Here is a 12,627-nt window from a genome sequence, read left to right as displayed (position 1 = left end):
TGTGGGATACGTACAGACTCAGTGGGTGAAACAGAGCTGATGTGGGATACATACAGACTCAGTGGGTGAAACAGCTAATGTAGGATACGTTCAGACTCAGTGGGTGAAACAGAGCTGATGTGGGATACGTACAGACTCAGTGGGTGAAACAGAGCTGATGTGTGATACGTACAGACTCAGTGGGTGAAACTGAGCTGATGTGGGATACGTACAGACTCAGTGGGTGAAATAGAGCTGATGTGGGATACGTACAGACTCAGTGGGGAAACAGCAGATATGCGATACGTACAGACTCAGTGGGTTAAAATAGAGCTGATGTGGGATACTTACAGACTCAGTGGGGAAACAGCAGATGTGGGAGACGTACAAACTCAGTGGGGAAACAGAGCTGATGTGTGATACGTACAGACTCAGAGGGTGAGACAGTTGATGAGGGATACTTACAGACTCAGTGGGTTAAAACAGAGCTGATGTGGGATACGTACTAACTGAGCGGGTGAAACAGTTGATGTGGGATACGTACAGACTCAGTGGGGGAAACAGAGCTGATGTGGGATACGTACAGACTCAGTGGGTGAAACAGAGCTTAGGTGTAATACATACAGACTCAGTGGGTGAAACAGCTAATGTGGGATACGTACAGACTCAGTGGGTGAAAAAGAGGTGATGTGGGATACGTACAGTCTCAGTGGGGAAACAGCAGATGTGGGATACGTACAGACTTAGTGGGGAAACAGCAGATGTCGGATACGTACAGACTCAGTTGGGAAACAGAACTGATGTGGGATACGTACAGACTCAGTGGGTGAAACAGCTGATGTGGGATACGTACAGACTCAGTGGGTGAAACAGAGCTGATGTGGGATACATACAGACTCAGTGGGGGAAACAGAGCTGATGTGGGATACATACAGACTCAGTGGGTGAAAACGCTAATGTGGGATACGCACACACTCCGTGGATGAAACAGCTGATGTGGATTACGCACACACTGCGTGGATGAAAAAGGCTGATGTGGGATACGTGCAGACTCAGTTGGAGAGCTGACGTAGCACATACTTAGAGACGCAATCAGAGTGCTATATGTGAATCGGGTCTAGACCAGGCAATCTAGTAATTGAGATAATGAGCATCGATCTACAGAACTGATGTGGGATACATACAGACTCAGTGGGCTAAAACAGAGCTGATGTGGGATACGTACAGACTCAGTGGGTGAAACAGAGCTGATGTGGGATACGTACAGACTCAGTGGGTGAAACAGCTGATGTGGGATACTTACAGACTCAGTGGGGAAACAGCAGATGTGCGATACGTACAGACTCAGTGGGTTAAAATAGAGCTGATGTGGGATACGTACAGACTCAGTGGGTGAAACAGCTTATGTAGAATACGTACAGACTCAGTGGGTGAAACAGAGCTGATGTGGGATACGTACAGACTCAGTGGGTGAAACAGAGCTTAGGTGTAATACATACAGACTCAGTGGGTGAAACAGTTAATGTGGGATACGTTCAGACTCAGTGGGTGAAACAGAGCTGATTTGGGATACGTACAGACTCAGTGGGTGAAACAGCAGATGTGTAATACGTACAGATTCAGTGGGTGAAACTGAGCTGATGTGTAATACGTACAGACTCAGTGGGTGAAACAGCAGATGTGGGATACGTACAGACTCAGTGGGTGAAAGTGAGCTGATGTGTAATACGTACAGATTCAGTGGGGAAACAGCTGATGTGTAATACGTACAGACTCAGTGGATGAAACAGATCTAAAGTGGGATATGTGCAGACTCAGTGGGTGAAACAGAGCTGATGTGGGATACATACAGACTCAGTGTGTGAAACAGAGCTGATGTGTAATACGTACAGACTCAGTGTGTTAAAATAGAGCTGATGTGGGATACGTACAGACTCAGTGGGTGAAACAGCTGATGTAGGATACGTACAGACTCAGTGGGGGAAACAGCAGATGTGCGATACGTACAGACTCAGTGGGTGAAACAGAGCTTAGGTGTAATACATACAGACTCAGTGGGTGAAACAGCTAATGTAGGATACGTTCAGACTCAGTGGGTGAAACAGAGCTGATGTGTAATACGTACAGACTCAGTGGGTGAAACAGAGCTGATTTGGGATACGTACAGACTCAGTGGGTGAAACAGAGCTGATGTGGGATACGTGCAGACTCAGTGGGTGAAACAGCTGATGTGGGATACGTACAGACTCAGTGGGGAAACAGCTAATGTGGGATACGTTCAGACTCAGTGGGTGAAACAGAGCTGATTTGGGATACGTACAGACTCAGTGGGTGAAACAGCAGATGTGTAATACGTACAGATTCAGTGGGTGAAACTGAGCTGATGTGTAATACGTACAGACTCAGTGGGTGAAACAGCAGATGTGGGATACGTACAGACTCAGTGGGTGAAAGTGAGCTGATGTGTAATACGTACAGATTCAGTGGGGAAACAGCTGATGTGTAATACGTACAGACTCAGTGGATGAAACAGATCTAAAGTGGGATATGTGCAGACTCAGTGGGTGAAACAGAGCTGATGTGGGATACATACAGACTCAGTGGGTGAAACAGAGCTGATGTTGGATACGTACAGACTCAGTGGGTGAAACAGAGCTGATTTGGGATACGTACAGACTCAGTGGGTGAAACAGCTGATGTGGGATACGTACAGACTCAGTGGGGAAACAGCAGATGTGCGATACGTACAGACTCAGTGTGTTAAAATAGAGCTGATGTGGGATACTTACAGACTCAGTGGGGAAACAGCAGATGTGGGAGACGTACAGACTCAGTGGGGAAACAGAGCTGATGTGTGATACGTACAGACTCAGAGGGTGAGACAGTTGATGTGGGATACTTACAGACTCAGTGGGTTAAAACAGAGCTGATGTGGGATACGTACTAACTGAGCGGGTGAAACAGTTGATGTGGGATACGTACAGACTCAGTGGGTGAAACAGCTGATGTGTGTTACGTACAGACTTAGAGGGTGAAACAGAGCTGATGTGGGATACGTACAGACTCAGTGGGTGAAACAGAGCTTAGGTGTAATACATACAGACTCAGTGGGTGAAACAGCTAATGTGGGATACGCACACACTCCGTGGATGAAACAGCTGATGTGGAATACGCACAAACTCCGTGGATGAAAAAGGCTGATGTGGGATACGTGCAGACTCAGTTGGAGAGCTGACGTAGCACATACTTAGAGACGCAATCAGAGTGCTATATGTGAATCGGGTCTAGACCAGGCAATCTAGTAATTGAGATAATAAGCATCAATCTACAGAACTGATGTGGGATACGTACAGACTCAGTGGGTGAAACAGAGCTGATGTGGGATACGTACAGACTCAGTGGGTGAAACAGCTGATGTGGGATACGTACAGACTCAGTGTGTTAAAATAGAGCTGATGTGGGATACTTACAGACTCAGTGGGGAAACAGCAGATGTGGGAGACGTACAGACTCAGTGGGGAAACAGAGCTGATGTGTGATACGTACAGACTCAGAGGGTGAGACAGTTGATGTGGGATACTTACAGACTCAGTGGGTTAAAACAGAGCTGATGTGGGATACGTACTAACTGAGCGGGTGAAACAGTTGATGTGGGATACGTACAGACTCAGTGGGTGAAACAGCTGATGTAGGATACGTACAGACTCAGTGGGTGAAACAGAGCTGATGTGGGATACGTACAGACTCAGTGGGTGAAACAGAGCTGATGTGTGATACGTACAGACTCAGAGGGTGAGACAGTTGATGTGGGATACTTACAGACTCAGTGGGTTAAAACAGAGCTGATGTGGGATACGTACTAACTGAGCGAGTGAAACAGTTGATGTGGGATACGTACAGACTCAGTGGGTGAAACAGCTGATGTAGGATACGTACAGACTCAGTGGTGAAACAGCATATGTGGGATACGTACAGACTCAGTGGGGAAACAGAGCTGATGTGGGATACATACAGACTCAGTGGGTTAAACAGAGCTGATGTGGGATACGTACAGACTCAGTGGGTGAAACAGCTGATGTGGGATACGTACAGACTCTTTCGGTGAAACAGAGCTGCTGTAAGACACGTGTATGGGGTATGAGAAACATGTTCTCATTGAGAGCAGTAAAATATATTAATGTTACAAGTTGACAACGGTTAACCATGCACCTGTCAGCGTGCAGTTGTCCTCGTCGGTCTGGCCGTTGCAGTCGTTGTCTACCTCGTCTCCGATAGACATCACTGTCGGGGAACACGGCTGTAGAATAAAGATAGTGTGAGGAGACAGTGTGTACAGGCAGCGGTAAATATGTGCCCCTGCTTCGGGCGAGTAAAACACATCATTTGATGTACATATTTGAATAATGGATTTAAACGTCTTGTTACAATTCAAACCTTTTCATATATCAACTGTTTTCATTTGAATGAGTGAGCGAGTTTAATGTTACGTCATTAAAGTACATTATTAGGATAGGAGTATAGGTGAATTCACCTACAGTTTTGACAAGCTTAAACATGACAACGAGACCAGTTGCGTGTATATTTTACAGTTACCGGATTGATGTTTGCATAGTTTCTTCCGCCAGTATACGCAAACGATGGAGACCCACGGCCGTGGAAATAGACAGCAAATCTGGCTTCAGGGCTAGACGATACAGTGATGTAGTTGGAAGTGACAGAGACCTCGGCCACCACGTAGTTAGAACTGCCCACTGTAAACCAGTTGATAACACTGTTGGACTCCACCAACATGTTGCCCGTGTACTGTTTCTTTGTTACAACCGTTATAATGCTGCTTGTCAATCCGGGCACTTTGGGCACAATCACATTCGTTCCCGTGACAAACTGTTCATTTGGTACCACCAACACCATTGTAGGAACTCCGGGCTCCGTGACTTCCCTCTGCCCCGGCGACAATCTCACCACCATCACCGGCTTGTTCGAACTGACGAGTATCTCGGCACTGCCACTGAAATTCCTCTGAACCCACTGCCCTCTGTTAGATAGAGTTATGGGACTCTCGCCAGATATCGTTACAACGGTATTTGACTCAGAGGTAATAATTCGGAAATAATCTCCAGTTTTAATCCTCCCTGGAGTCCTGACAGCGACATGCACTCTGCCCCACGTGGTCACCGGGGACATCGGCTTCAGAAGGAACCCCTCCCCAGCACCCCGGACCGTCGTGGCACTGCTCCCGCTGTACACCACGATGTTGGTATTGGATGAGATGCGAGTTCCTGTGAGATCACTAGCACTCTCTATGTGAGCCACCTGGTACTGATTCAAGGTCATGGTTATCGTATCTCCACCGTGGTAGGTGACCCCCAGGAACTCAACGGTCACATCGCTGTTTCCACCATTTGTTAACGCAACTTCAACAGTCGTGCCAACATCCAAACTAGCTATCTGTATGTGACAGAGATGCGCCGCCTCTTCGCAGTACGTCGCCACATAATACTCGCTCCCCAAGGATGTGGTGGGGATAGCCGAGTACAGTTCCCCTCTGTCGCCAGCAGTGTAACGCCCAAATATTTTGACATTCTTATCTGAGGTCAGGCGAACCATTTTAAAACTTATACCATCTCCGACTATGATATTGTTATTCACTATTGAGAGTTCACCATTCGTCATCAGCATTACCGTCGTGGCAGCTGACCCTGATTCGTAGACTGTCAATGTCATGGGACCAGTTCCTATCACGTACGGGCTAAGTGACACCGAGCCGTTATATCCTTTCATTTCAGGGTAGATAAGCACAAACTCCCTGCCGTCACTGAAGGCGGCACCTGAAACATAACGTCCGGGTACAGTTATTTATATAAGTAATTGGTATAAAATTATGTCCACGTTTGTCATTTAACATCTGTGGTAGTTCTTTCAACATAGCATGTTGGTCTTCTAATGTTTGAGAAATCACTTATGATAAAGGAGGTGTTTCAAAATACTAAATATCCGCTTCAATTTCAGAAAGGTAACACGTTCCACAAATGAAATTTATATGTTGCCATGTTAACCACATTTTCACCAGAGACGGATATTTTCTGATAAGAAGTAGTAACAAATTCCTAATTACAAGTATCATGTTGTTATTCATGTTATGATTGTTGATCGTTGCATCAATAATTCTGGATGTACAAATTCTATTGTAACTGTGGTATGACAATGCGTGTTTGAGTACAAAGTATAATCTATTTCGGTTTGGCAACTCACCCAATTGTAGTACAGGCAGAAGAAGTACAAAATAGGCAATGCCTCCCATTGTCGCCATATTCTGAAACAGCAACACACCTGGTCAGCAACCATCATGACAAGTAACTACGCACAGTAAGTACTTGGGTACATACCTGCTACAGTGACTACATCTCACAGCAAGTCATGGTAAGTACTTGGGTACACAACTGCTACAGTGACTAGATCTCACAGCAAGTCATGGTAAGCACTTGGGTATACACCTATAACACTGACTAGATCTCACAGCAAGTCATAGTAAGTAGTTGGATACACACCCACTACAGTGACTAGATCTCACAGCAAGTCATGGTAAGTACTTGTGTAAATACCTGCTACAGTAGCTAGATCTCACAGCAAGTTATAGAAAGTACTTGGATACACACCCAATACAGTGACTAGATCTCACAGCAAGTCATGGTAAGTACTTGGGTAAACACCTACTACAGTGACTAGATCTCACAGCAAGTCATGGTAAGTACTTGGGTACACAACTACTACAGTGACTAGATCTCACAGCAAGTCATAGTAAGTACTTGGATACACACCAACTACAGTGACTAGATCTCACAGCAAGTCATGGTAAGTACTTGGGTAAACACCTACTACAGTGACTAGATCTCACAGTAAGTCATAGTAAGTAGTTGGATACACACCCACTACAGTGACTAGATCTCACAGGAAGTCATAGTAAGTAGTTGGATACACACCCACTACAGTAGCTAGATCTCACAGCAAGCCATGGTAAGTACTTGTGAAAATACCTACTACAGTAGCTAGATCTCACATCAAGTCATATTTGGAAGTTGAAGGAACATCTGCTAGAGTGACTATATCTCACAGCAAGTCATGGTAAGTACTTGGGTACATACCTGCTAGATGACTACATCTCAGAGGATGTCATTGTACGTACTTGGTACACACCCGCTACAGAGACTACATCTCACAACACGTCATGGTAAGTACTTGGGTACATACCTGCTACAGTGGCTAGATATCACACCGAGTCTTAGTAAGTACTTAGGTACATACCTGCTACAGTGGCTAGATATCACAACAAAATTTGTTAGTGAATGGAAAACTTTAACAATTGTCATGTTTTTCAGACCATATTGTACACTGAAACAGTTTGAAAACGTACAGCGGATTTTGACTTTTGATAAGTAACAAGTGACTGGAAACTTATCCAGTTTTAACAATGTGAACGGGGATTGAAACCCATGCCTTGCATGCCTTCAGGTCTCACTACCACATACTCAATTGATTTATTTCCTGTCAGTAATTTATTTCGCTTCAAACATTTCCCAAATTCCACTATGTACCATTGATAGATGTTGTGGGATTCGATCTTCAAAGTAAATTCAATAGCCCATGCGCCGACAACATCGATGACATGTTCTGGGCATAATCAATATCAAAGGCCGGTTTGTATCCCCTAGTGTCCTACGCCGTTCTTCCTGTAAGGCCTATCAAAGCTGTTGGGAATTCTTGGAACGCTGGGGTCATTTGCGAATCCTTTGACCCAGAAGGTCCCAAAGTTGTTCAATCAGTGACATGTCTGGATATTTAGACAACCAGGACAATGTTATGACTCCTTGCTGCCTCAGTCGACTGAAACATGAACTCTTTGAGGACGTGCATTTTCATCCTGGAACTCGAAGGTCAAATGGGATTACCACTGGATGTAACATTTGGTACACATAATGTTTACCCGTCATGTTTCCTTGCAAGATCATCAGATCCGTCCTCTTGCCGTATACGATGCCAACTGAGACCATGATCGTACCTCGTGCTCTTGGACTGCTGCCCGATTGTACTTCTCTCCACATCGTCTCCAAACACGTTGCCCACCATCTGTAAAAGCATGTCCATTTTGGGGGGCATTTTCCTTCGTTGTACCCAATCAATGAACCGTGTGGCTGTGACGTTTATTGGAACATGTGTCACCGTGGACGGCATGCTATACAGGTGCAGTGTGCCAAGTTTGAGCGAGTTTGCTTTCCGCGTTCAGTTACTGTGCCTCATGCAACAAAAGTTGTCATTTTGTTCTGAAGCTGAAATGAAGCTGAGTTCCCTCAAATATTGTTCCTCGTATATATCCAGAAATAGATCTCTTCATTTATAAATGAAGCAAAGTAAATTGATTGTTTTTACATTTGCATGTGTGTACTTTTCCAATAAACCTTCTCAATATGTAAAATATATCAAAACAATGTTTAGGGGCTGCAGTTTTGCCAACCTTTCACCACCCTCTGCACGCCTGTCTCGTGCCTCAAGTGTAACCTATTTACGCACACTGTGCACATCGGCTTTTACGTTTATGTCTCCATAAAGGGAAACATAAATTTAAGTCAATTCTTATAAATGATAAGCCAACAATAGTGACCTCACAGATTTCTTGTTATCGATCAATTCATACAAACAGCGACATGAAATCAGAGAAATCTTAAGAAGTAAAACAGGTACCACTGTGGTAGTGAAATGGACTATTTGAAAGATATTCTAGACAAATTGCATGACAAAACAATTGAGAGACAGAAACTTGTAAAAGATAATCAAGAGTTGTTTCATGAGTTGGAATCTTATGATTTGAAGATTAAAGACAGGTTTGATCTGTTACATACAAATGTGTTAATGTGGAAGGAAGAGACATAGACAGGAAAGATTACATGAACATGAGACTTATATCAGTGCATACAGATGCTTCTGTGAGTCATATTTCTGCCGCAAGTCAACATTCAGTAAAAAAAGCATTGATGGCTAAAGTTGCTGCCAAGAAGGCCACGGTGTGTATTCGTGCAGAAGCATTTATACCGAACCTATTATTGCAGGTTGTCGTGATATTTTGAACATGTTGAGAAGAGAAATGAGTCTGGTAGCAATGATAGCGGTGAGCCATTCCCATCAATGCAGAAGCAGATGTTCAACCTTCTTCAGTTGCCTAAAACATTTGATGGAGATCCATTACAATACTGGATGTGTGTAGGTTCATTTGAGAATAGTTTTGTGCCAGTAATAGTGTCAAGTTAAATCGTCTGCTGCAGTATTGCATCATGAGGGCCCTGACTGTCATTGAATGTGTCGCAGTAATGGAACCTGAAGATAGTTTGGTATTCCGAAGAAAGGAGACTGTTGAGTGATTGCTTTGGAATCAGTTTGTCATCATAAAGGACTGGATACAGAAGGTTACTGAGAAACGCTGTTGAAGGCTTGGAGATTTTGCAGAACTGCGACGATATGCAGACAACGTACAGAGTTGTGTTGTTACTTTGACAACAATGGGCCTCCTCAGCGAAATTGATGATCAAATGCGAATGGGAAAGATATTGGAAAGTCACCACCCTTTCTTCAAGGAAGATGTCGGAAAGAAGCTGTTGGTGTTCTGAAGGCTAATGGATAGTATTCTGATATTACTCACTTGGCTGGATTCATAGAAACTGCTGCGGAGGAAGGGAATGACCCAGTCTTTGGAAGAATCGGTATTTCAAGAGATGACAAAATGAGAAAAAAGGGGAATTTGGTTCTAATGTTAATATTCAAACCAAAGCTGTTTACAGAGGAAATGGATACCAAACACAGTTCGGAAGGAGGGAGATGCCTGCCTGCAAGTATTGTAGTGGTGATTATGCCATATACACTTGTATACAATTCAAACAGATGAGTCCAGAAAACGGCATAGGTTTGTTTATGAGAAGCATTTGTGCTGTAACTGTTATTCAATCAATATATGTCATACAGCTGTTTACAGCCAAGCAAATGTTGTGTGAATGGATGTTTTGCAAGCATTTGAGACTGTTGCACTCCAGCAGAACCAATGGACTCGGGCTCATTAACATCAAAAGAAAACTCAAGAAATCTCAACGCAAACAACAGTCCAATCTCTAGATAGCTCTTCTCATTGTACAAGCTGAGACTCAAGGGTGTGAAAGTAAGTGCATCAGAACATACGCCTTACTTGACCCTGGAAACACAAACACATTCTGTACACAGGAACTCATTAAACAGCTTGGTCTACAGGGTAGTAAAACAACTTTGTCATTAACAACACTCACTACTAATAACTCCAAATTTGACACTAGTATGGTAACTCTCTATGTTGCGGACCTGAGTGGGATACACTGCATTAAGATGCATAATGATTTTGTCATTCCTGAAATTCCAATTTATGGAAACAGTAGGACATCTCAAAGTGATTTAGACAAATGGCCTAATTTGAAAGAAATTAATCTGCCTGAACTGGAAGGGGCTAAGGTAGATCTTATCGGACAAGACACTCCTTCGGCGCTGGCACCAATTGACATTCGTAGAGAAGCTTCTGATGAACTGTGTTAGGCTGGGTTGTGAACGGACCACTGGAGAATGTCAGACATGGAGCAGTAACACTTCATTATATCCAAGCAGTACAGAATGATTGTGAGTTACAGTCTTTAATTGGGGAGTTCTGGAAAGTGGATTCATGCGATATGGGTAGTGAAGTTACTATGTCTGTGAATTATAAGAGAGCTAACAACACGTGGGGCCAAAGTGTAGAGAAATTCATAATGGACATTATAAAATGGACATTCCATTCAAGTCTGATCATCCAGAGTTGCCAAACAATTATGCCATCGCAGAAGCAAGATTGGAATCTTTGTACAAGAGACTTTAAAAGGACCATAACAATGTATGAAAGATATCGAGGGGGTTGGGGTAGGGTTGGGTGGGGGTGGGTATGTGATTAGAGACTCAATGGAGAGCGGGTCGGGAGTGTTGTGTCCATTGTCCTTTCATGTGGGGAAACTGGGTCAGTGGCGACTACTGTAATCCGGGCTAGACTGTTGTTATCAAATGGCGTGGAATCTAATCCAGGTCCTATCTCAACGGAAGATCTAAATGCTGTTAAATCGGCGATCTTGGATGAGCCAAAGGACTTTAGAACTTCAATGCACACAGAAATAAACTCAATAAAAGAAACAGATCAATTACAGTAGTTAGAAAGGTGCAGAGTGACACGGAAAATATGCAGCGAGACACTGGTCGTTCTCGCCCACTTATTGCCAAATAAGTATTGAGTGAGGACAAGGTTAAAGTACTGAAGATGAGACCGAGTCTACAGTTGGATTCCATAGGAGTCCCAGATGACCTTACTCAGCATCAGCCAGGTAGTATTGCAGAGCAAAGAGCGAGGGGAATTGCAGCTTACTTCAAGAATGGCCGTCTTGTTATCAAGCCCAAAGAGCAATATCACAAAACAACTGAACAAAAAGCCCGTGCTCACTTCCGACAGAAACGCCCTTCACGTGAACTTAATAAAACAGTCACTATACACATTAGTTCTGGAGATTACATCTCTGTATTTAAACTCAAGGCTTCATTAACTTCTTAACAAAATCAGAGGAGCAATGCATCCCAATAGAAATACGGCCGGGCAAAGTCATTGATACATCGGACTCAGATCGATAATACATACAGTGAAATCAAATTGTCTTCTCTCATCAATATGTACATGGAACATAGATGTTCTGCGAAGTAAACAAGATGACATTGATTTTCTTGACTAAAGCAGGTCACATGACATTACATGTTTCCTGGAAACGTATGTAGACAAGAATATAGCTATCCCTGAACAACATGGCTTTGTACTCTTTTCTAGCAATGCAAACAAACTTGCCAAGTTCTGTCTACTGTCAGGGGACATGTGCTTTTGTGTCACTTTTAAATATTATTTTTTCTTTGAATTACATATACTCAATGGTCGTGTTGCTGGAGATAGTGGCGGTTCTTTTGCTTACATCTCTGATAAAGGATGTAGTGTCATCGATTATTTCATTTCCTCTGTTGAACTTTTTAGCTATTACAAAACCATACCAGTAGACAACAGAATTGAGTAAGCATATGTCCGTAGATTTACATTACAAAGATAATGTTAAGGATACCATACCAGTAGAAAACATACCATGTCCTGTCAAATATTGCTGGAATAAGTCTCATGCTGACACTTTTGTAGCCAACATGATGGCCCTTAAACAATATGTAACAGGCCTTGTTAATAATAATATTAAAAGGTATAGTTGGTTTGATCGTTTCGGCAATCATTTTAACAGCTTAAAAAATACTACTTTATAATATAAAATGAAACTGACAGCCCTGCACATATATGTGAGGTTGAAGAGCTTATATCAGAATCTTCTATAACAGTTGAAGAAATACATAACAAAAGAGATCTACAATCGTCCAGACGCTAACAGCAATTATAGAAAACAGAGGCGTAAAGACAAAATCTAAATTTGTTTCATTCATAGATTTTAAGAAGGCTTACGACTGTGTAAATAGAAATATTTTAAGGGATAAAGTTTCTCATCATTATATTAGAGTGCAATCATTATACAAGGACGTTAA

The 12,627-nt window shown here is 43.0% G+C and overlaps 1 protein-coding gene across 3 annotated transcripts in view; it reads right to left on the bottom strand.

Annotated features, from left to right (window-relative positions):
- Positions 1-12,627, bottom strand: part of LOC124123795 — a 75,631-nt gene that overhangs the window by 26,174 nt on the left and 36,830 nt on the right. For all 3 annotated transcript variants that reach the window (XM_048387837.1, XM_048387839.1, XM_048387838.1), the window contains exons 2-4: positions 6,232-6,292; positions 4,573-5,807; positions 4,189-4,276 (exon numbers count right to left, since the gene is read on the bottom strand). In XM_048387837.1, the coding sequence (XP_048243794.1) occupies positions 4,189-4,276; positions 4,573-5,807; positions 6,232-6,289 (1,381 nt within the window). In that variant the 5' untranslated portion in view covers positions 6,290-6,292. The remainder of the gene's footprint in view (positions 1-4,188; positions 4,277-4,572; positions 5,808-6,231; positions 6,293-12,627) is intronic.

Source organism: Haliotis rufescens, unplaced genomic scaffold (genome assembly GCF_023055435.1).
Source record: "Haliotis rufescens isolate VD_foot unplaced genomic scaffold, xgHalRufe1.0.p SCAF_7, whole genome shotgun sequence".
Classification (NCBI taxonomy): Eukaryota; Metazoa; Mollusca; class Gastropoda; order Lepetellida; family Haliotidae; genus Haliotis; species Haliotis rufescens.
The sequence above is the reverse complement of the archived record's forward strand: the minus strand, read 5'-3'. Positions and strand labels throughout refer to the sequence as shown.